This window comes from Takifugu flavidus, chromosome 16, assembly GCF_003711565.1.
Source record: "Takifugu flavidus isolate HTHZ2018 chromosome 16, ASM371156v2, whole genome shotgun sequence".
In the NCBI taxonomy this organism is placed as follows: Eukaryota; Metazoa; Chordata; class Actinopteri; order Tetraodontiformes; family Tetraodontidae; genus Takifugu; species Takifugu flavidus.
In genome coordinates, this window is record NC_079535.1 from 2411472 (window position 1) to 2436832 (window position 25361).

The 25361-nt window shown below is 42.4% G+C and overlaps 1 protein-coding gene across 2 annotated transcripts in view; it reads left to right on the plus strand.

Annotated features, from left to right (window-relative positions):
• The window catches only part of alk (ALK receptor tyrosine kinase), a 264817-nt gene that overhangs the window by 151421 nt on the left and 88035 nt on the right, over positions 1–25361 (plus strand). For both annotated transcript variants that reach the window (XM_057058765.1, XM_057058766.1), the window contains exon 4: positions 2397–2601. In XM_057058765.1, the coding sequence (XP_056914745.1) occupies positions 2397–2601 (205 nt within the window). The remainder of the gene's footprint in view (positions 1–2396; positions 2602–25361) is intronic.

Here is a 25361-nt window from a genome sequence, read left to right on the forward strand (position 1 = left end):
GGTAAACACAGCTGTGTTTAACTCCTGGGTAGAAACAAACGGAATAGCATCGGCGTAGATGTATGGCCGTGCCTGTAATGTAGCATCAAAACAAAAGCAAAGGAAAAAGGGGGGGGGGGGGATCAGAATGGTCCATGAATGAAAAAGCTTATGCTAAACTTTTCGATGCTGCAGAAGCACGTCACTGCGGTGCCAAAGACCGTCTAGTAAATGAAGGCAGGCAGTCAAACCGTGGGGACAAAATAGGCTTTTGCTGGCCCTGGTTAAATGCGTCATGCTGTAAGACGATTTGCCCAAGAATACAGTTTGAAGGGTTTTGTTTTGTTTTTATTATGGAGAGGGGTTCTATTCCCGTCAACAGTTGGGCCAATTCGGTACGATCTGTCGACAAGAGGCTCAGTTGATTGAATCTCCAACTGCTCAGGGAGCGGGAAAAGAATTTACCAGCTTGATTTAATGATGTGGAATGAAAACGAATAACCATTACTTTGGATTGAAACCGTTGTGTTCCTACTCGGCGGGCCTCGTCCCCCTCTATGGAGTAAAGGGCAAAATAATCAACTGAATTTTTATCAACACAACGTCCGGAGTTCTCTAATAAATAAGCTTCTGCCTCCGACAGGACCCATTAACTGCAGAAAAACTATCCTTTCATGGTGAAAGTGTTGCTCTTGGTTACAAAGCATGGAAAAATAACTCCACTCTAATAGCTGACAGGCTTTTCCATCAGCGGCTCTTCATTAACAGAGTTGTGGGATCCAAGACAGTCAGGTTTGAACTCCCATAAAATCACCCACTGACATGTTTGAATCTGTTACTGAATGATAGAGGGAATAACGTGCATCTGACCACAGAATGTCCCCTTCATCAGTCATGCAATCATTCCCAAGCCTCTTAAATCTGAACGCAAACATAGATCACGTTGCACTCTGCAAATTCAATGTCATTACGTCAATAACATTGTAACTGCTTTTGATTAAAATAATAAATGGATGTAAACTGACGTGTCTCTATAGACTAATAAAGAATTGTTAATAAGCCACACATAATTTGTATTCAAAACTAAACATCGCCCAGGCTATTGCTTTAAATCATTAATGTAAAATCAATGTGTAGAGCAAGTGTCCTGAGCACTTTGAACCGAGAACAAATGAGACTGACTCCAACAGTCTCCTGTTGTAATATGTAATTACACATTACGGGCGCATTCCAGATATTTATCCTTGTTTTTATCTTAACCTGGATCTGGAGGGATGTGCACTCAAGTCCACGGGGGAGCATCTCAGATTTCTCCAGTGATGCATGTTGATAAGGGGAATTGCTCGTTAGCTCAGTTATAGATGCTACATTTATATCCTTGCCGTGGTTTCCTATAAACACGGAGGCCATCACCATGTTAAACTAGCTAACAGGTGTAAAAGCAGTTGATTCATCTAAGGCTGATCAACCTGATCTTGTGGGGTTTTTTTTCTTTGTTCTCTCTCTTTTTTGCTGCATAAGAGAGTTGAGTGGAGTTTCCTGTTGGCGGAACTGTGCTGATGCTAACTATCCAGTCCACTAGCCATTTGGTTGCCACACTGTCACTTGTCATTGACAATCGTCTGACTATTCTACATTGTATTTACTGCATGTTGACACAGTTAACACTGCAAATTCTGAATAAGAATAATTAAAATTAATATTGTGTTATATTTTTATGGTATTAAGTGCTAAAAGCTGTTTGCATGCAGAGGTCGACACGTAAGGATATAACACGTGCGTCCCACTTAGGAAAGTACACTTGGATACATCTGACCCTTGGGATGCTGCGTTGCTATGATCCAGAGGCAACAGCGCAGCTTAGGACTGAAAGAATAAACCAGAGAGGATATAAGAATAAATCCGCCAACTGCGTGCTGTGAAAAATGCTTTTTGGATTTCTTTTGAGAAGCGTAGCAGCAATCAGGAATGAAGCTAATGACCTCCAACACAAAATACAATGCAGTAAAAAAATGTATATTAAAAAAAAACGAAATTCCCTCACATCTTTACCATCCTGTCACTTATTAACTCCTGCCTGCGTGAGCTCAACATGTTTGAAAGTGAGCAGGGACCTGGTATCACAGCCAGAGCTCTCATTGACTTTTCTTTCAAAAGCAGCTTGACACCGTGCCTTTTCCTTCAAGAGCTGCCCTTAGGTTGCGCCTCGGATATATTTAAGTCATTGCCAATTGCTCATCTGGATTCTGCTCACTCTCTTCTGCACGCCCGATTCTCTCCATTCTCAAGTGTTCATTGGGATACAGTTTGGATCAGTGGCACGCGTCTCGTTTTATTTATTTCTTTTTTTCACAACCACCATGTTTATGCCACTGCTCTGTGTTTACCATCTGAACTCTTTCTCTCCCCCTCCTCAGGCCAGTTCCTCTGGGTGAACAGTTCATCTTTCGGTGGCCCCTGGGTCCTGAGTCCTTGGCTGCAGGAGAGCCAGGGTCCCTGCAGCCTGGACATGGCCGTCTTCCTGCACCCCAAGCAAAGCGGTCAATACACCATTTGGCTCATAGAGAGAGACAAACCTCCGCTCGCCCTCGTCTCTACCAACACGCTGCCACGCATGACAGGGTAAGTGCAAGTTTTGGACTGAAGATGACACCGAAAAGCAAACTGAACACTTAACGTTACACACAGGCTGTTATGAAGTTGTCGTAGCGCGTCGTCAGCCTTTGTCAGTGTGGGTTCGCCATCATGCATGCTGCAGGAAGTTGTAATGGAAAGAGCCGCTCTTCGGTCATATTTCACGCTGCTTTGGGTGTGTAATCTCATCAGGATGCTGAAATCTGATCAGTGTCGCCCTTTATGCGACTTTCCTTCGTTTCCCCCTGCAGTTTGAGCGCGCGAGTGGATTCCAGCGTGGGTGCGTGCGTGCACACACACATGCACGCATGTGTCCTTGTACCTGTTATACTGTCTGTTGACTACCAAAATACTTATTCTACTATCAAAGAGGGGACTGTTTTGTTTTGAAGTAGGGACATTTTGGCTGGTCCTCACAACTTCAATAGAATGTTTTTGTTTTTTTAATGCAGAGGGAAGAATGGGGTTTAGGGGAGGCGGTTGTCTCGAGGACCTGAGAGCAGGCAAGAACACAGTGGTAAAAGGTCCAAATGAGTTTTATTGACTGGGGAAAACACTTAGAAGACTAAAGCAACCCTCCTGGACTGCAGAGAACTCAGGAGTCAAGCCTTGCACGCTCACTGGCCCAGCAGACGGCATGGAGACCTCAAACGCACCAGGAAGACACAGAAGACAGAAGCTGTCCTCCTGGACTGCAGAGAACTCGGGAGTTGGGTTCTGCACGTCACAGATCCTGATAGGCAGGTGCTCCCTCCTTAAACAGGCAGCCAGATGATAATCGCCAACAGGTGCGCCTGCCTACAGCGCCCGCTGTTGCAAATCAAACTCCTGCACGCCCCCTGCAGGAAAAACACAACCCTGGACCCCAGCATAGGTTAGGGTTAGGGGGTTATTTGGGTTAGTTAGGGTTAGCTAGAGGTTGGTGTATAATGTCTATTAAAGTCCCCACAAAGACAGAAATGGGGTTAGAGTTAGGGGTTGGGTTAGGTTGAAGCAACACTAACAGCTGCTGTTAACTGCTACCGTTTATAGTAGACTGGTCTCACCATGAACGCGAAGACAGTGGTACTCTGAACTCCTCACCTCCATCACCGGTCTTCAGCATCAACAAAAAGCCCTTGGAATTAGTTCCAGATTTTAAATGTCTTAAAAGCATCCTCTCCGAGACAATGATGTCCAAAACTGGATTAAGTCTTCCCCAACCTTCGTCAGTAGACTGTGTGAGAGAGTGTTTACTCTGTGGCTTTGAGACTTGGATGATGTATCATTACCACATCCATCAGCTGGAGAACGACCACATCAAATGTCTCCAGCGCATCCTTGTACTAACCTGGCGTGTCCGTGGACCCCGCACCCAAGTTCTGCAGATAACTGGTGCCACGATCACAGAGGCTATATTTTTCCAGCACTAACTACGATGGGCTGGCCACACCATCAGGATGCCAACTCCTGTATGGTCAGCTACATCCTAGCCAGGGAGCTGCAGGAGGCCAAAAGTGGAGAAAAAAGGACCGGCTCAAAACAGCACTTAAGAGGGATACAGCATACGCAGCTGGAGAGCTCTGCCCACCCCAACGCTCCTACTGGAGGCAACTCTGCCAAGCTGGTGTCGAGTGCTTTGAAGAAGAGAGGAGTAAGGAGAGAGGAAAGGAAACATCAGGGAGTGTGTGTGTGCCTGAGAACATTGGCATTCTTATGAGCAGGCGCTGCTGTAATCATGATCATCACACGTGTGACAGATTTTGCGCGTGTTGTCTTTTTGGACCCTGATTTGAGTCCACCCTCCAAAAACGCCCTCTCTGCAGGCTCAGACCTCTTCTGGTTCTGATGGGAGAACCTCTCACAAGGAGGGGGAGCAGAAGGCGCCCAACATTTGAAGAGTCAGCCAGTTTGCTAATTGCCAACCCGAGTCACTGCTTTTGACTTTTAATGCGACACGCTTGCCCGGCTCTGCAGACAGGACGTTACGTGTGAGGTGAGCCAAGGGGAAAACAAAGCACCATTATACACAGTGGTCATCAAATAAACATGAAGATAGACTCAGATTTACCCAATACGGATTCTCAGTTGTGTGGTTGGACTGGAATTAAAGTTGGCGATCAAGCAAAAAAGAAAAATAGCCAAACCACAAAATGCACTGATGCCGTTACACATTTTTTAAATGCATTTTGAGGCTTTTATAAATATTTCATGCGCAAAAGACTCATATTTTGAGTCTACACCATTGAGTTGTGGCAGTTCTCCGGTTTGTTTTGTCAGTAAGGTGTAATGAAGAGCATGTGAACTGGCCTACTTTATAACATCTTTCACGTGCATTTCTAGGCGCAAATGCAGGTTAACGCACTTGTGTTCTTGTGCAGTCATTTATCCGAGCTCGTATGCGGCGAACGACCTCGATTCCGACGTTTCGGTGTAGGTGTAGGTGTCACAGCCAGCCACTGTGACAGTAACGCCATCTGTCAATGTGTGGGACAGGAGCTTCAAAGCAAACATGCAAATCATGTAAAGTGCTTTATTATACAAATGCAGAGTTAAAAATAGTTGGCTCATTATGTGAAATAGAATTCAGCGATATAATATGTGGCGCTCAACCCAAATCAAGGTTGAGTTGTGTGGCTTTTGTTCCTTCTTGTTCTCGCTTAACAACCCAGCGAGTAGCGAGAAATGAAAGTAAGACTGATGCTTTGAAGGTGAATTTCTTTAGTGTTTTGCTGTAGATTGAGATTTCCATGATATGTTTCAAAGTTCACGATGAGCACACAAAGATTTCTGTGAACATAGTTGCCCCAGAAGTAGATGCCTGATTGAGCTTCATGTGCCTGGCAGCATTAATGGTGACATCACAGTTATGAAACGAATTTCTAACGCACCCACTTTTATAATAGATCATATAGTCTTTAGCTTGGAGGACATTACCAGTCAATATGTTTACGTGCAGATTTTAATTGGACCATTGTTCCAGCAAATTGTTGACTCTGCTACAGTGGTGTTTAGCACTCTTTCAGGTTGTAAGTATTGGGAAGTTAACAGTTTTTCAACTAGCTAGCAAATTAGTAACTCAAAAGACATGATGCTCTGTCTGCCTGGCTAAAAACAAACTCGAACTTTCACCATATTTGTTTTGCTTCTTCTGTTAAAGCTCCTCTGTTTACCTTTTTCCGCATTGTTCCCATTTGGTTCAAGACCCGGTATCGGACTGGTCCATCCTGCAGAAGGGCGCTGACTCTGAATCACATTTTTTTGGTGTGTTAGCTCGATAATTTTAGCTGGACTAACGCTAACGCTTGGGGCTTTTTGAGGTGTCATGCAAACCTCCAGAGTGAGGGAAGATTTATCAGTGCACAAAACCTCACGGCTTGGGGTGAGATTTAAAGGCCCTTAATACTTGGCAAACGTTTCCCTGAAGGTTCTTATCCATGAACTGAAAGTTCTTTCCAAATTTTGCAGACACTCACACAAGCTTCACCTTGGCTCCATTTTTAATGTTTGACCTGTGTAGAACACTGCCTCACGATCAATTTAATTGTAATTAACTGCCATTACTTAGTCACCACCAAACTATTGTTTGTGTGACCATAATTATAATTAAGTTTTGCTTCTATATAATACTCTGGTGCAAATTTTGTCATGAAAAATAGGACATTGTTGTATTATAAACCACCCAGCTGAAGAAAACTTTTTAAATTTAAGTTTAAATTATTTATACTCCTGAAAGCCAATAGATTGCATTTAAATTATGTCACACAATGACCAACAGATTGAGTTTTTCCCCCTCTAACTCACACTCTTGAATTCTTAATGAAAACAACTTGTCAACTCAACAAGATGTATGTCAGGACGAGGGAAATCTAGAGAGAAAGACGGCCGAGAGCTGAGAGAGACGCCCGAGGAGCTGTGATTGGCGATGCAGTGCAGTCCTGGCAGGCCTCTCCAAAGCCTCCACGTTGTGCTCACCAAAGCTGAGCCACAGCTCTTGGACCATAATCACCGTAAAGTCTTGATGAGGTTCCGGTAGCTCTGTTTCTGGGAACGCTGCCAGAAGTGCAGTGGCAAAAAGATACGGAGGCAGAGCTCAGGTTTTCAGCTTAAGCTTAGTGTATCAAGGAAGCTATTTTGCACCAGTGTGTTGGCTGACAGATGATCCAGAAGTCATTTATTTAGCTATTGTTGCAGATTTTTGTTCATAACATGTATTTAATCATTTGTACCAAAGCTGCTTCGGAAAACCTGAAACCGGCAGTAAACTTTGGATGGACAAGTGGGTTTTTTCAGCTTTTCCTAAGCAGGATGTGGTCCGGTGGCTTTTGTGAGGCGTCATCAGTAACCCTGCAGGAGCTTCCTTCGCTGTTTCAGATGTAAATGAGGTTTGACAGCCCCCAGAGTCATATGGGTCTTCTCACCTGTCCTTTGCACATTTTCCTCGATGACTGTGGGATTTCTGCTTTCAGCCTAACTGACAGGAGGGACAGAAAAATCAAAAGTGGCCTCTAGGGTATTTTTCAAATACATTTTGGACTTGGACCCCTTTTTTTCTCCCAGCAGAAGCCAAGAAGGCTGCTGCGCTATTGTATTATATAGTCCTAATGGTATTTTAATTGCAAAATTGGATTGTCGGCATTATAAAGGCCATTAAACACCCTTGAAGAAAAATATAATAAAAGCCAGAAAAAACACGTTTGAAATGATTTTATTCTTACATATTACTTCAAAACTCTAACCCAAGTTAAAAGTTCTCCGCATTCTGCGTAATGGTGGGAAAGTAGAAGAGAAGCCAAAGAATTCAAGGATTCATTTAAATCTGTCAGTCGCTCATCTGGAACGCTCAAATGCCTGTTTGGGCGCAGAATGAAGGAAGCGGTAGGCACGAGCAAGCGAGGGACTGCACAATTTTGAGGAAATGCTTGCTCATCCGTGAGTAGACTGATATTCATCCAACTGTAACCACCAATATTTGAAGCTAAGGGGACAAACAAATAAATATACATGTGCCTACTAGTTCCAGAGGTTCTCTGCTGCTACATACAACTTATTAACACATGTTATTCACATTCCACTAAGGTGCTGTTGTGCTTTTTCTGGCAGCTATACCTTTACTCAGGATTGGAGCGAGGTAAAAAATGTGAAAGGGCCTAATGATTATTATGATTTAGACTGGATTAAAAGCATTGGGAATCTTCCAGCTCCTCATTCACAAAAGCCTCTTTTGGTGCGATGCATCCCCCCCACATCCTGGCAAAGACTGCTGAGACAGAAAAATGTCTCTCCTTCCGTTCTACTCCCATTTCAATTGCAGCATTCTTTAGGATGAGGATGTCTCTAAGGGAAGAGTGTCTCTGCCTCAATGAAGAGAGAGCGGCATAAACTTACGCAAGGAACCAGGAATACAACTAAAAAATGTGTTTCCAGAACTTTAATAAATAAACATTCACACGCCTCATTTTAGCTTGTAACATTGTGATGGCCAATACAGTCTTGCCACATTTCATAAAGCTGCTAAGTCCTAATAGCGCTAATGGAGCTTACAGCAACTTTCCAGAATTTAATGTGTCAGCTCAATTGAATTTTAAGTTTAAACTGAAATAAGTTTAAAGTTTGCCACAAACCTTGCTTTTAAAGAAGCAGAATGATTGTTTATTGCTTCATTTTAAACTTATTGGAGTAAAATTGCCATAGTTAAGAAATAGCACAATATAATATATATGATACATAATCTAAAATTTTATAAAAAAGTCAATAAGATGGCCTGTTACAGTTGATATGAAAATAAATATCCTCTCATGTCAGGAGGAAAATTTTGGACATTTCTGAAATGATAATGGAGAAAGTTCTTCAGGCCTGGGCTGATTGAACCTATTTTTAGCTTTAGAAAAGTGCCCTCCTTACTCACACATTCTGCCATGTTGTAAACATGGACCTGCCATTAGGGCGATAGAGCTGCTGCACCGATTCAGGTATGACAGAAAGTATTTGCATCAACAAAGTAACTCATAAATTAAGCAGACAACATCACATCAGTTGTCAGGCATAATAATACTAATAAAAGTCTAAAATCATATGTATTTAACTTGATTATTTCTCAGATTAGCATGACTTGGTTCCATGCATTGTCGCCCCCTTTTTTTTCTGACACCAGTGAAGAATGAAACAAATTGTTTCTGTGTTTATGAGAATGAGGTGCTCTGCAGAGCTTTATATATTTGTGAAACGTTCAAAAGTCATCATGTGTGACTTGTGGGCGCATCTGTGGACGTTAACCTTGAAGCCCAAAAGGCCATTCAAGCTCTAGCTGCACAAATGGGTTTTTCATATTTGCTCAGAAATGATGGACACACACTCTGTTGCTGTGTAGAACTCTCCCTACATCACTGTCCCCACTCCTCCACAGAGACTCAGAGCACTTTGTACTGACTTCTGCCAGTAGCTCGCGTCACTTTTCTGGGAAAAAAGGCGTGACACAGCGGTTAGCACAGGTTTCATTTCTGGTTCTCAGTTCTCACTGGTCAGGAAACGACTACTGATAAGGCATAAAAAGTGGTTAGCATTAAGTGGATGGATGAATGGATGGATGGATGGATGGATGGATGGATGGATGGATGGATGGATGGATGGATGGATGGATGGATGGATGGATGGATGGAAAGCCATACCTCTGACATACTAATCTAAAATTGGTCCTATACCTGGAGATGATGCATGCAAGATTCTTTAACCTTGTCCCAATATTATTCTATAGTTTTATTCATTTTTAATCATACTAATGGAATTTTTGAACAAATAAAATGGTATCTTGCTGATGGGTTTCTGATTTCACTGTGGTGCTCTCGAGGGTTGGAGACTTTTTGAGTTAGTTTGGTGCCAAACTTACCTACAAAATCTCACCGACTGTAAGAACTAATTTTTAACATTTAAGATTAAGATTAAGATTAACTTTATTCATCCCCGTGGGGAAATTGAATTATAGTAGCAGCGTATGCAGAGTAAAGAGACAGAAAAAAAAAATACAGATAAGATTAGAATGTTATAAGCATATATACAGCATATATTATAAGCATATATATATATAATATATACATAATATAATATATACATATTATAAGCATTAAAAGCATATATACATAAATATAGAATAAATTAGAAATAAAATTACAACATGAACATTACACAGTTATTGTTATTGGCTGGGTTTGGATGAGTTATAGAGTCTGATGGCGGACGGCAGGAATGACTTCCTGTACCGTTCCTTAGAGCAGCGAGGCTGCAGGAGTCTGTTGCTGAAGCTGCTCCTCAGTTTGTCCACTGTGTTATGGAGGGGGTGGGAGGGACTGTCCATGATTGTCCGCAGTTTCAACACCATTTTCATGTGGAACAAAACATTTAGTTTTCATTTATCATTTAAAATGTAGTTTCTATCTGACAATAGCTGCGCCATTTTCTTCTGACTTCTTTTAAATTGCCAGCATATGTTGAAAAGCATGTTTCCGTAAGAAATGTTACATTTTGTGTGGCTTCGAGGCATCTTACGAGGCATCTGTTGCTAGACTGTCAAAGGAAACTGGCAGGAAAAGCATGAAAAGACTCACAAACCTGAAAGAAGCCAGAAATGGAGAGGTAAAACTTGTATTTGTTACCACCTTTAGGTTGCAAAAAGTGTTATGGTATAAACAGTGAAGGGCAGCAAACACTTGGGATATTTTAGAAATCTTTTTTTTTTTTTTGGACTGCACATATCTGTTTGGTAAGCCTCAAGGAGTAATGGAACAAGCCTCACGGAAATAAGTACCTGTAGCATTTCCGGTGTGGTATTATTAGTTCTGCTGCTGTGACAAAGGCAGAGTTATTTCAGCTTATATTTGCTCAGAGAAAAATTGAACAGCAAGCATCCCTTTAAGAAAAAGACCGAATGATCCAGGTTGGAACTGTGAAAATAAAGGGTTCACTGGAGAAATAAAGGGGATTTTAAAAGTCTTATCACACTGAGTTTTATAAATTGCTTTGGACAACAAGGTTAATGCAATCATTAAGTCTTGGCTACAAAGCAGCACTGTTAGTATGTGCTGAGAAAAGCAAACGAGGATCGCATTGCTCATCAGCCCAATTACTGGGTCAGGCCGGTGAAAAACGAAGCCGACCGGCTGGTGAAAAACGGAGACGACCAAACTTAGTGGGGATGAGAGGCAGAAATGCATGAGAGCAACGAAAACCAATTGGGGAGCTGCGCAAAGGCAGATTTCTCCAATGTAAAGCAAGACGCGCTCGGTTAATATCAACGTTTGGTTATTGGTTATTGAGGATTTACTGTTGCCACACTTAAGAAGTGGAGCGAATGTATGGATGTCTTCTTGGAGAGTTCATTGAATACCCCCCAGGCAGTACAGTTCAAACCTGAACGCCACTGTAGAAAATAAATCCCCCTCTGGTGTCCCAACAAGGTCATAAATCGGACTTATAAAAATGTTTGCATTGTGTTATGTTAATAATCAGTAAATCACTGGATGTGTGGGATCTATACAGTGTTTCGGTCTGCTTTTGCTTGGCTGTTTAGGCTGAACCGGTCCACCATCTCTGATGTCAGTCTCTTCTGACCCGCCAGACGGCCATTGGTACAGGCACCACATGCTAATACGCCAATTCTTTCACTTGAGATTTGCAGAATTTAGAGATACATTTATTCGCCCAAACAACAGTGTGAAATATGAAATCGTCTCTAAGGTGCACATTTTACTTTCATGCAGCTGTGAGGTCCCGTTGGACATCTGTACTTCTCTTCCTCCGTAGAGGAAAGGTTCTATCCCCGCCCTCAGCCCTGCATGGCAGGTTAACCAAGGTGGGTTTTTTGATTTGCAGTTGCATTTTCTGGCAACTGGGAATACCCCCCCCCCCCAAGATTTCCATTTGTGTAATTGCCTCCAATCAGGTCAACCTTCAGTCCCCATTACCATCTGGTGGAACTGCCTCTGTGGGCCGTTGCAGGAAATGTGGTCGCCGCCGAAAGAGAAAATACTCATCACAACCTGCATCACTGGATTCAGCCGAGTCTCAGGAAATGGATAATAATCCCAGATACGGATTCAGATCATTGTTGTGTCCTTTTTTTCCACGCCCATTACATTTGATTTCAATAGCCCCTAAAGTGTCATTGAAACTTACTTCTGGTGTAAATCCGGTGTGCTCTCTGACCTACCAAAAGTGATCTGAATGCACAGCTGCCATTGTTCAGGATCAGGGCCACTTTCACTGATAATTAATTTCCCTGCCAAACCATAAATGAAGGAAGAACAGATGGCCATTACGGCCTCTTGGTCTTGAGGGTTTCTTGCCCACATGTAGCTGACACTTGAGCTGCACTCCCACATATGTTCATTACTGCACTCAATTGCTCCTCTCATGGTCACTGGACCTCTCTGGATGCTCGCAGCCCTCTGCCAAATTCCGCTACGTGGCTGTCATAAATTTCACATCAGGACTTTATCAACAGTAGCAACGCGAGTTTAAAATAACCCCAGATGATATTTGGTCAGGATGTGTTGACTTTAGGTGGAAGTTGTCTGTGTAGTACACAGAGTATACCTGATAAGAGGCGATGGTGGTTTTGTCCGCCAGTACATCATGTGTAGCAGGGTATGAGCCTGCAAAGGCAGCTTGTGCTTGTTCTCTAATCTCCTGAACCACCGCCGCTCCGTGCCGGAGCTGCTGTACTACCTGTTCAGCACTTACTCAGATGATGAGAGAAACGGTTCCAATCTCATGAACAGCATTTGGGGGTCATAACCTACTTATGGAGGCTGTGTGGAGGCTGGTTAGCTGAAGAAAACCTGCACCCTGTCTGAAAATCTACAAAAAAAGGCTAGTTAGGGGATATCATTTATCAGGATATTTAAAAGCTCTCACCACATGTCATATTTATCGTACTAAAGTACTGCTCCAACAGGCTTCGACAATAGTCTAAAATAGTCAAACAGACTTGAAGACAAACTAGTGCTGCAACTAACAACTAATTTGATAGTTGATGAACCTATTGATTATTAAAACGATTCATCGATCAATCAGGATAAAAAGCCGAGGCAATAGCGACGTGCCCGACGGACCACCTTTCCAAATCCTTGTGCATTTCTGAGGTGCTGCTGTGTTGCACATGTTTGGCCTCACAATATGTGCGTGTTTTCCTTTTTATTGCATCCGCTCTGCCAGATCAACTCCTACTGTAGTTCACAGTTGGTTTGGCGGCATGAAAAAAGTTACAAATGTAACAACAACAACGCTCCAAACTAAATAGCAACTGTTAAATGACCCAGTGGTTGAGTCCCTAACAATAAGATGGTTCTGGGTTTAGTTCCAGCTGGAGTTTTTCCATGTGGAATTTGCATGCTCTAGCTACCCACAGGTAAAATAGGTTAGTTGGTTGGTTGGTTTGTGTGTATGTGTGTGTGTGTGTGTGTGTCTTTCTGTTTTGATTGAAACCCACCACACTCAAATTAGCAGGTTGCTGCGTAATGTTCCAACGTGGGTTGACGTTGCTTGGTGTTTGGGTGTTTTCCCCTTGCCTGCAGTCAGGGGTCCGGCCTCCCGCCGAGAGGGGCGTGGCTGTTTTTCTGCTCCTCACTCTCATATGCGTTGAGAATACTAGCGTCTCCACTACGAGCCATCATAGACGTCCAAAAGAAGCGCAGCCTGCATCGAGCACGCAGCATCCTTAAGGACTCCTCCCACCCCGCCCATTTCTTCTTCCCCTTCAGCTTCTTCTCCAGAGCTGTCTTTGCTGAACTCCAGCTGACCCCCACACATCACTTCACATCTCACCACACGACATTTACACAATAACACACTTGTTTAGTATCCTACATAGTACAGTTTAAACTTATTTATGCACATTTATGCACTTTAGTTTAACTTATAAGCTGTACATTTCTAATTTATCATTTGTACATTTCTTCTAGTTTTATGTAAATGGTCTCTGCACTTATAGTCTAAGGCATTTAATGTATATACCCATCTGTAAAATATGTTCATACGGCAACCGGTAAATCATTGAAAAGTACTGTAACATTACAAATTGCACATAATGTATTTTATCTGCACCTTTTGCACTTCTGGTTAGATGCTAAACAGCATTTTGTTGCTCTGTACCTGTACATGCGCAATAACAATAAATTTCAATCAACCCTAATTTAATGGAGTGACTAAAGCAGGACAAGAGAGGCAGCTACATGCACCACGGGTAATTTAGTGGACGCATTTCGTATTACAGGGGAGGCGAGCTGAAATGCCGCGACAACCCTTTCCTATTCCTGAAAAGACCCACATCGATCCAGGACAACGTGGGATTTTTGTGCAGTCTGAAAGGGGCTTAGGTTTCTCCCCGTAGTTTCCCGTAAGATGCCTTAATCTCACCTTACATCCTGCACACCTGTCTAACTGTAACATTCTTGTGCAGTTAAACAAAGAGCTGTGACATTTCCTTGTGTTTTCATCCCTTCTTGTATTTCCTGAGTTGAGTCTGCTTTGATTGCTTCATTTGGACTCATTCCTGTGTACGACCTTCAAAACTATAATTACAAAACTTTAATCCTTTCTTGTTTCACATCTTGGATCTGCATTAGAGGCTTTGCTGGCTTTGTTCCTGACAGGTTTCCAGATGTAAAAAACTGAAATCTTTTTGATTTGGCCAACAAGTGTTCAATTCTTATTTCCAGCTTTCTTCACTGCTAGATATTGTTAGATAGTCCTTGACTGGAAGTTAAAGCTCAACCTCTAATTTATATTGTATGCTTTTAGTTTCTACAACTGAGGTTGAATCTATGTGTGTGTGTGTGTGTGTGCGTGTGTGCTGATGCTGACATTTGCAGCCTTGTGCTGATGTCAAAAACTGCAGCATACCAACAATAAACCACTCATGACTCATTATTAAAGTAGCCCTGATGAGGCAGGTGGTTGCCCACCCCCCACCTCCCATCCCCTCCCCCACGCCCCTCCAAACCACCACCCCCACCTTCAAATTTAATTTCCTGTCTTTTTTCATTATCAGGTAAACGACCTGAATCCAACTCTAAACCCAATGTGGGTTGGACACTTGTGAGATATCTGCAAAGCCCCACATCAGCCCTTGGAGTCCAACCCCCACCCGTTAAAGAACTCTGCCTTTTCTGCTCCTTTCCTCATGGTTGTTTTGACCAAATGTGTTGCTCTTAAGGCACCACCATTTTCTCTCCCTCTCCAAACATGATTTACATTAAAGGCTGGTCAGGCAAACATACTGGATACGATGATCCTAATGGTGTGAAGTGGAGAAGGACGTACTGCTTAAATATATAATGAGGCCCAACAATTTTGAGGGGGTGTGATTATTGAACATGGCATCAGAGCTGCTGGTGCTCACAGAATCAAAGGAAATTTCAACCCGGTCCTCCCCGCTGGCACGTCGCTGCTTTAATGAGCATTCTCTCTGAAGCACAAATAACCAGCCTGCATTTGAACTTATTGCACAGTGTTACAGTAACCAAGGCAAATATACATGCCCATGAGCTCATGGTGGGAATTGGACACAGCTGATAAGTACTGGCTGTCCCGCAGTGGGCCATGAGTACACGGGTCAGGACAGAGCAAGAAACTCCTGCTGCCCCAACAGTGCTGGCCTGGTACAGTCCTTGAATATAAAACGATCACTTGCACTCTGAGAATTCAACTTGTGACACTCGGTTGTAAGCTACGGCCCCGCTGTGTGTGAGAAGCCGGCGCTGCGTTCAAGTGCATTTGTGTATTTGGCTGCCGTTCTGGACCAATTCTGTTCACTTTGATAAAAAGGGAGCTTGATCGCATCATTATTACCCTGAATAAGGTCCTTTTAATATATTATCCAGGAATAAAACAATGGAGCCGCGATCACTTCCTCCTGATAAATGATTCCCCCAACTGTAAATAATGATGCGATGTTTAATTAGATCTGGTAAAGCAAACCATCGGTCTGTTGCCATGAAATGGGCTCTGTTTTTGCTTCCTTTTTAACTTCCAGCGCAAATGCGGTGTTGTCAGTTCCTGTGTCAACATATCCTCAGGCTATTATGTTGTTTATTATACAGCATCCTGGAGAGACTTGGAATGGGGAATTAGAGACAGATAGTCTTGTAGTTTCTGGCTTTACTTTGGTATTGGCAGTCTGTTTGTTTACTTCCCAAGCTCTCTCACATGCCTCATATAAAGCAGACATGACTTTTTTTCCCTCCATCGAACCGGGTTGTTTGTGCAGAAGAAACAGGTATGTGATGTAAATAAAATGAGCCACATCAGGCAAAAGAACACTCGTCTAATGATCAGATTTTGAGTGTTTGGATACAACCGTTTATTACACGGTGCACCGTGTCCTCTCTGAAAGGCACTAAACAATGAATGGAGATTCTAATAATATTAGAAATCACGTGCTTTTTGTATCGAACCATAACTTAAGTAGACTAATTAGAGTGTTTTTGTTCACCTTCAGTTTAATATTCCGGCAAGTATTGCATTTAAAAACTGGGCTTTCTTTTTTATTTTAAACTGCAAGGTTAAGGTGAAGGGCGGTTATTCCTTCTGCACGCTGTCCCATTGCACGCTTCATCCACATTAAGCTCCGCCCCTTCGTGCAGCCCTGCAGCTCTCTCGGGAGCAGAATGCCCATGAGTCCCTCTGCTGACAAATGGTGAAGTTCTTGTACCAGCCCCTTCAGCCACTCCTGGACACAGCTGTCAACGCTCTTGCTCCAGCACCTTGAAGAGCTGTACATGGACAGAATGGATCCTCCTCCTCCATTTGAGCAGCCAGCATTGGAATTTGTAATAGTCAACCAACTGCAGCTGGACGGCGTGGATGCTCCTGATAGTCACCAAGGCCAACTGGCCAAACAACTGCGCTTTTCTTTTCGCAGACAGTGCTGAAGGACCATGTCTCTTTTTTTTTTTTTAAATGACCTCCAAGCCTCTCTGGAAATCATCCATCAATATGCATTCTGTAGAACATCATCAATATTTCCATCATGCTATTTAACATTTCTAATTTACCATTTTCCCACTCCAACAGTACTAACGCCTTAAAATTTGCCTAAAGAGGTGTCTCAACCAGCCCCTCATTCGGCAAAATCACCTCTCATAGTCATCCACCGAAGCATCGGGGGCAAATTGGAGGGCAGCATCTGCTCAAAGGTGACTACTGATGTGTGGAATTACAGCAAAAAGAGAAATGCACCCACAACAAAATGATGGGCTGTTCTTATGTAGTCTGAAGCAGCACAGCACTTCTAATTAAATATGTGCCTGCACCAACCTTGAATTTAAAACCATAACCTCCCTTTCCAGGTACTCCTGCATTGATTTTGAAAAGGATTCCAGTCACACAGGATGGAAATATTCTTCCCTTCAGAGCAACAAACATCTGTGGGGAAACCAGACTAAAGTCAACTATCTGGTCTTTTTGGAACATCCAATATTCTTACAGTTACTCTTATTTTTATGAGAGAAGCCATTGAGGACTGAGTGCGGATGTTTTTTCAAACGTATTATTAATAAATTGTAATAGCTTTCTATTAATATCTCCAGATAAACATGATAAAAACACATTTTTTGGTTCAGAGTATATGATGCTATAAGGAGAACATGAAGCCAAAGAACATTTGAGCCCTTGAATCTAGTTTCAGTAATGTGCAAGCCGGTTTTGTCTGCAGCAGGAAAGGAAAAGAAGGAAAGAAAAGCATTGGTGAATCATTTAGAGGCGTTTTTAAAAGATAATTTGGCTAAAACACAAACTGCGTCCGTGCATACTCATAACTTCCACATCTGGCGACAGGGAAAACCCCAAGTGTGAGATTCAGTCATTGATCATAAAACCAATTAAACCAAATCTCTGGATTGTGCTAGGATGTAAAGTTGCTTTATGCTCTCTGCTGGGCAGCTGTTATGAGACAACTCAGTGATGTAGGACAATCCAAATGGCGACTCTTTGTATCTCCCACGGTTTCGTGACTGGGTTTCATTTGAGTTCTTTTGACCCGATGTGCACTGGACATTTTTATGGAAGCACATTCCTGCTTTCTCTGTAGTGGTCCACAGATAATTCCTGTAATTGTGTCCCTCTCTGTCGGCCTCCTGATGAATAGCCAGTGCTGATCCATCTGCAGCGCTGGTGTCATCTGACTGGACAGATTTGGTGGCCTGAAAGCAGCAGAAACACTATTTACCGTTGCCTTAAGAGCTGAAATCTATCTATCTATCTGTCTGTCTGTCTGTCTGTCTGTCTGTCTGTCTGTCTGTCTGTCTGTCTGTCTGTCTGTCTGTCTGTCTGTCTGGCTGGCCGTCGTCGTCCGTCTATATCTATCTATCTGTCTGTCTGTCTGTCTGTCTGTCTGTCTGTCTGTCTGTCTGTCTGTCTGTCTGTCTGTCCGTCCGTCCGTCCGTCTATATCTATCTATCTATCTATCTATCTATCTATCTATCTATCTATCTATCTATCTATATATATATATATATTACTGTGGACTTCTCCCAAGCGAACCATAAGGGCCATTTAGCTCAACAGAACTACCTTAATGTTCAGTGCACAGCAGCACAAAGTGTGGAAGCATCTTACAGTCAGTAATTTGAAGCATTTCAGAGCCGATGCACGCATACAAAATCCTAATGATTTTGTCATTATCAATCCAATCAAAAAGAACTGAAGAAACCTCTTGGATAATAGGTGAAACATCTTTAAGTTAAGCGTTCCACTGGATGACTGCGAACATTCTTCGACAATTGAATCCCAAATTAACCGGAAAGCTTTGCTGGTTTGCATTTGTTGATGAACAAGAATCAAGTCCGATGATTCGACTCAGTGCTGCTCCAAGACCACTTTCATAGAATTGATCAAGTCATTCTGACTTTGAGTCCATTCTAAGTAAAGAATGACATGGCATCATATGCTTTACGTATAATAGTGGAGAAAATTACAGAATATGTAATGATAGAATTATGTGAGCATTTGTTGCTATGACTACAGCAGACAGCACATTAGCCATTAGGCTAGTATATGTTTTTTGTTTTATCTATAATGTGCACTAAAAGAGCAACATATATAGTAGCACAATTTATGGCTCATGAGATCACTCACACTTAAGAGTTAATTCATTATTCAAATTTATGCTCATGACATGGTCACTTGGTGCAGAATGAAGGTGTTTGCCCACATTAGATTATGCTCATTTAAAACCTGCTTCTTTTTATATAACTTTAAATACATTTTCCATGTTACTGATACTCATGTTTCAGAAAAATAAATAAAAGACTTGACAACAAAAGAGACACCTCTGGCAACGGTGCTTGGTTAAGGGTAGAATCAGGAGTGATGTGTTGGTTTTTTCCCCCCATTTCTATGGGGGGATGCAACCACAGCAGAACAAATGTTGATGTATGAGGTCCCTGTGTATTTGGTATCGCGGTGATACATTTGCTAGCATTTTCAGGAGAGATATCAGCCATAGAAATCCACCTCCAGTTTTCCTCATTAAAGTGCAAAGAAGCAGAAGAAAGGGAACATGGGAGGTTGTGCCCTCTGGAACACGGTGTGCTGAAGTCCAAACCTTTGTTGTCTTTCTGTCTACCATCTTTGTGATGTCTGTTTGTGTATGTGTGTGTGTGTGTGTGTGTGTGTTGTGTGTGTGTGTGTGTGTGTGTGTGTGGGGCTGTGCTATGGTTTTTAAACTGTCACGAAAAGACCCTGAAAGTTAGGGCCAAGGAACTTTGCGATTTTTCACAAAACAACATATTAAAACAACCTAGAAACAAAATTCCTTCTTAATTTAGTTTTAATTTTCTACATAAAAGCAATGTCTTATGGGGATTATGCTCATTGGTAACAAAACTTAAGTTATCTTTTGTTTTTTATTTAAACAGGCAGCTTTAATTTCTCTCTTTGTTTGGGCAAGTCATGGCGAGCGTCTGGTCCCTTGAGAAGTATTGATGGAAACGTTTATTGATCCCCCCCTCGCTCTTTTTATTTATCCTGGAAAAGTGTGCTGTATTTATTTATTTAGATTTTTTTTTCTTGTTTCCAATTAAATCCTGAATAGAAAGAGGAGCCATGTAAAACAAACAGGTTTGCACTCGCTCTGCTTTATCTCCTCTCCCAATATCATGTCACCTTCTGCATCAGTCGGCCATTTTCAGACATTGACGCCTGTTGCCATGGAAGCATAATTGTACTCAGGATGTTCTAACAACAGAAAGATTTTAAGGACAACCAAGTCAAGTCTGCCAAATGGTTTGAACTCAATAGTAGTTAGAAAAACAGCATTAATAGCAGCAGCTGTGGCCTTTTAAAAAATATATATTTAATATTAAAATGTAATTTAATTTAATTTAATAATGTGATTTCAAGTTGTTCTGTTGCTTGAAGGGTATTTAGTTAATCAACTAGGCATTTCTTGTTGTGAATGGAAACAGAAACATGTAATTTTGGGAGCTTTATTTTTAAGAGCCAATATAAAATGAAACATCTGAAGAAACCCCATGGTGGTGGCCATTCCACTGAGAGAGATAACCCAAGTATCCCTGCACGCTGTTGCCCAGCACAGGCTAAAAACACTTTTCCATAGTCTTGCTTGAATAATGGCTGCAGGAAGCTGCATTTTCTTTTTCTCAAACAACCACAGTGTAATTGTAGGCCTGTATTTTTTTCTGTCAGTAATGCTTCAAGGGAGAGGGGAATTTGCTCCCTTTCTCTCCATGTCTTTCGCTCACATTTCACATCACTACAACCTTTTCCCATCATTGGGAACAAACAGGTGTGGTCAGCCAATACTGCAGCGATTCAAACCAGAACCTTCCTCCCTGCCTTCATTACGGACCCAAGATATCTTTCACTGTTCATTTTGTGTTGTCCGGAGATTCTTTGGAGCTCACAAATTTGCCCCATTTGCCACCTCAGCGCCCTGCCATCTTAGATGGCCGAGTCCTTCCTTCAAAGCGGCGCTGCCCCACCTTCATTTCAACAACTGCTCGCTTGTAAGAGCAGGGCCATAGAAGGTGCGGCTCAGTGTTGTGTGAAATAGCCAGATGCCTGTATCACTAACAGCAGCAGTGCACACGCAGTTCTCATTTGGTGATCCTTTTATTCTACAAAGCCAGAGAGAAACCCCCTGCAGTGATTCCCACCACCCTTTATCCCGCTCCACACTGTTTATTCTGCGTTTCCTCCCTCTCTGTTTGTCACCGCTTTGTTTACTGACACACTGTTTCAGTCAAGCAGATGCACCTGTCCTATTTAGCATCTGGATGCCTCCCATGGCAGATGTCTTTGGAACTCATCAAACGCGCTTTTGGAACTCACTTAGCATTTAGTGGGTAAGACAAGCTGGCGACCGGCGGAGGTGAAGCTGTTTCCTCCGGCAGTGTGAATCCAAAGGTCAACCTGCCACCAGCTTCTGCTCTTCGAAGATCTTTACAGATAGAACGAGCTCATTCCGCACAGTCTGTGAATTGCAAAAGAGTGTGTGTGTGTGTGGGGGGGGGGGTTGGCAGGAAGACAGCTATCAGCAAATGATGCGAAACGCAAATTCGTAAATTTCACATGAGCTGACGTGATTCCAGAAGGCAGCATCGAATGGGAGAGTTCATTGGCGGTAATAGCTCTCTGGATGGTTCTGGTTCTGTAGATGTCAGACACTCCCGGGTATTTATCAGACCCACCACAGTTGTATCACCTGCAGACTTGATGGTGTGTCACTGCAGTGACCTAGTGTAGTCATCGGTGTTCAAGGAAGAACGCGGGGGGCTCAACAAAACCCCCCAGGAAACGTGCTGAGGGTCAGGATTTAGGAGAGAGAGACCCCGGCCTGACAGACTGTGGACGGTAGTCCTCCGTTCACTTGTAAAGAAGTTCACTTGAGATCCATAGCAGGAGATATTTGTGTATGTTTCAGGAGCAGTTAGATGTGGGGGCGTCAGGCTATGTTGTTACAGGTTCCTTTTTAGGGTCATGGACAGTGATGTCTTGAGACATTCAGGGACCGTGCAGGTGGAAAGCAAGAGGTTGAAAGATGAGGACAGCTGGTCATCATGTCCCTCCAGCACTTTTCTGGGGATCGTGTCGGGCTGCAGCGTCCCTCTGGTTTGTACTCTCCTAAAATCCTCCCTGTTCACCATCGGGAACTGGGAACCAGTTGGACCAGGTTGATGGTCGGACCAGTCTTTAAATGAGAGCAGTGGCCCCTATAAAGGTTGTCAGGTGCTGGATGCGCTGCCATACCAATGGCATTTGACCTAGCTGAAGTGTCCTTCTATCTTCTATATGTCGGCCTTGGCCTCCTTGACACTCCTCTCAAAGTTGTCTCAGTCTCCTAAGCTGGCAACGCCATGGTCCCTCAGTAGCCGTCTGATTGTGGTGATATTATCATTGCATTGTCAAACACAACAGTGGAGGGGGGGGTTAAGCAGAAAGGTTGCAGTCCCTGTGAATGAGTGTGTTATTACAATCATTTTGGTATTGATCAAGGCAAAACAAGTCACATTCTTACATACACAATAAATATTTTGCATTCTGGCTTGAAGTTTTGATCAAAACAGCGATCAAACCCTAAATATTTCATCTAATATACAGTATGCACTCAAATATTGGCCTTAAACATGAGCAAATATGTGCCAGTTCACTGTGCACTCCATGCATGCTTTTCATACAATCACAGACAAACACACTCTAAATAAAAATACCAGCATACTTAGTACGTACTACAGCATATTGTTTTAAAGCTGATGCCAGCAGAAAGTTCTAAACATACTCATACTCACTTCCTTTATAATGAAGCTGACACAGTCAGTTTGTTCCAAAAATTTGATACGCAAATACCATCTATACTGGCACTTTAATTATTAAAGGTTTATCAATATAAATAACTGACGTGCAACGAACAGATTGCAAGAAGAGATTCAGAGCGTTTTTATTGAAGCTTCGCCGAGCCTTCGCATCCGTGAGCACGTGCATAAAAAAACATCCATTTTTCAAGCTGCGATACCACTTCCTGCTCCGATCTGTGCTCTTCCTGATCACTGCAGGGGAGAGGATGAAAAACTCTCCACATCCCTCATTTGAAGCAGGCGGCGCTCCCCACGCTTGCATGGGTCAGTCCCATAATCACATTAAATCGATCACCTTCAAAACAGCCGCCGCTTGAGCTGAGTGGACAAGAGGTTTTGTTTGCATCCTGGCAGGAGAAGAGCAGTCTGGTGGCAGACTCACCGGAGATGAAGACGCCTCCCCCCACCTCTTTTTTTTTCTGAGACTAATTCAACTATCAGATCGTGGCCAAATAATGGATTTCTTCCTTTTTAGCTTTCAGAGGAAGACAAATGGTTTGAAAGGAGCCAAGTCGCGTATCACCGTTACTTTTATCAGCTGTCTTCCATTCTAAAGCTGTTTTATTGCTTAAACTCTCCTTCCTATAGTTTGGATCAAAAAAAGGCAAAGGTCAAATTGTAAATGAGTTTTTTTTGTTGATGTTCTTCCTCTGGAGGACACGCAGATCCTCATGGCGAAAAAATAAAATAAAATACTCCGTCCCTTAATTGAAATATTCAAACCAATGTCACATGACATTTCAGTTGTTAGTGCATCTTATTCCTTTTCAAATGCATTTCTGACATCCTTTCCCTTCAAATTGCATCTGACCCGGGTTAAAAGTGATGTTGTGATTGAATATTTCGTTTAAAAAAAGATTTAATTGGAGTAAATGTTGTGAGTAACTTAGAATGTTTTGGGGAAATGCATAACACCTACTCAATCTTAAAACAGGACATAATTCAAATGAAAGAAATAGAATTCCCAGCACACAAATCTATGCGTGAAGCACCAGGATTGGCTTCAAAACAAATGATGCCACGGATAATGATGATAGATTTTCAGTGGGCGGAAAATGTTTGTGCACTTAATGCATGTAAAAACAACTCTAAGTGTCAGAATCTGCACAGGCAGAACTGAAGGGAGCTTAAAATTTTGACACGGACGAAGAGCAAGATCTTTGGCTGCAGGACTCCACTAATAAAGACGAATGGACAGACATGACGGGGGTCAGAGTGTGAACCCCCCACCCTCGTGGCTTTGGCTGGAAAAATAAAATTGTGTTGCGGATATGAGTGCAGAATAGTGCAGAAGAGCTGACCCGTGTCTGTGATTCTCCAGCAACATCACCCGTCATTTGTTTGCGGTACAGCGGAAGAGAAGGGTGAGCAGAGGTCAGTCTGCACCATCCAAAAGAAAAAAGTCCAAACTATTCAAATCAAATATTTTACTTTGGGGAAGACAAAACCCACCTCTGTTGTTAATAACACAGCGTCCGGATCAGTGTGGACATGACAAATGTGGATTTAGTCATTTGATTGGTTTGGCTCAAGACTTTCCAGTTCCCTTGATTTCCCTTTTCTAGTGTGGGATTCCAGTTCCCTTCCATACTGCAAAAAAACCCTCCTGCATGACAGTGGAACTGAATGGACTGGTGACCAGGATGTGTCCCCACCTCTGGAATGGCAGCTGGAATGGTCTCCAGCCTGACTGTGACTAGGATTAAGCAGTAGTTGAACCTCCAGTCCATATATGTGTGTGTGTGTGTGTGTGTGTGTGTGTGTGTGTGTGTGTGTGTGTGTGTGTGTGTGTGTGTGTGTGTGTGTGTGTGTGAAGAGGTTCTAAGAAAAAACAGTTTGAGGTATTGAGCATAAAGAAACCAGTTCAAATTGTTTTCTGTTTTGAATTTATACAGGGGGAACCACCTTTTTGTCAGTATTTATTATTAATTAATAATAAAAATAAATAACAGAATAGTATTATTGTTATTGATGATGATGATAATAATAATAATAACAACAACAATAATAATAATAATGGTGGGAAAATTCTATTTTCTTCCAAACAAAATACAAAAAGGGAAAAACATGCATAACATGATTCAGAGGGACTCACCAGATAAATGATATGCCTTACAACTCTGAAAAAATGTGGGCACAAATGGGTTAAAATAGTTGAATCAGCAGTAATGGATATAAAAGCTAAGCAGGGAGACAAAAAGAACAAATCTAATGGCAGCTCAACAGCTGATCATAATTGTGTTATTTCTCTATCCCATTAAGAGTAACATCAGTGGCACATTAAACAATATTTCACACATATTTGATAGAAGAGCCTGTTACACAATGTCTAATTTCAGGCTCATTTTCTCACATTACTGTGTGGAACTCTCTATAGCTGCATGGGTGTCAACGCCATGTGGCGCAGCTACTTTATTGTTTAATTTGCCTTGAACAAGCAGCATCGGCAGTGATGCGGATGCAGTACCCGTTAGTTGTGGAGCCAGAGAGCCGATCCAGAAAGCAACGCACTCGCTTTCAAGCACTCACATAGGATTCCTTGCTTTGGTGGCTGCCCTCTACGACCTGGGCCCAACTAAGTGGGAAAGAAAACAGATTTGTGTATCTAATGTGTATCTGTATGTAACATATTGTTTCCTGGGATCAAGAGGCAGGTTAACGCCTGACCCCTGGCTTGCCTAGAAATCAGCTATCAGTGGGAAGGCAGACCATAATAGCATTTCTTGGCAACATCAAGACCTTCCCCAAAGCCTGAATTTCATTTTCACCCATCTCACGTAGAGCGTTTCTCTTCTCCATCATCCAACTCTGTCGACTATTAAAATCCAAAAAGCAAACAAATCGGGGACGTCAAGACGTTCATTTTTGAATTCACATTACTGATTCATGAGTAGCACAATC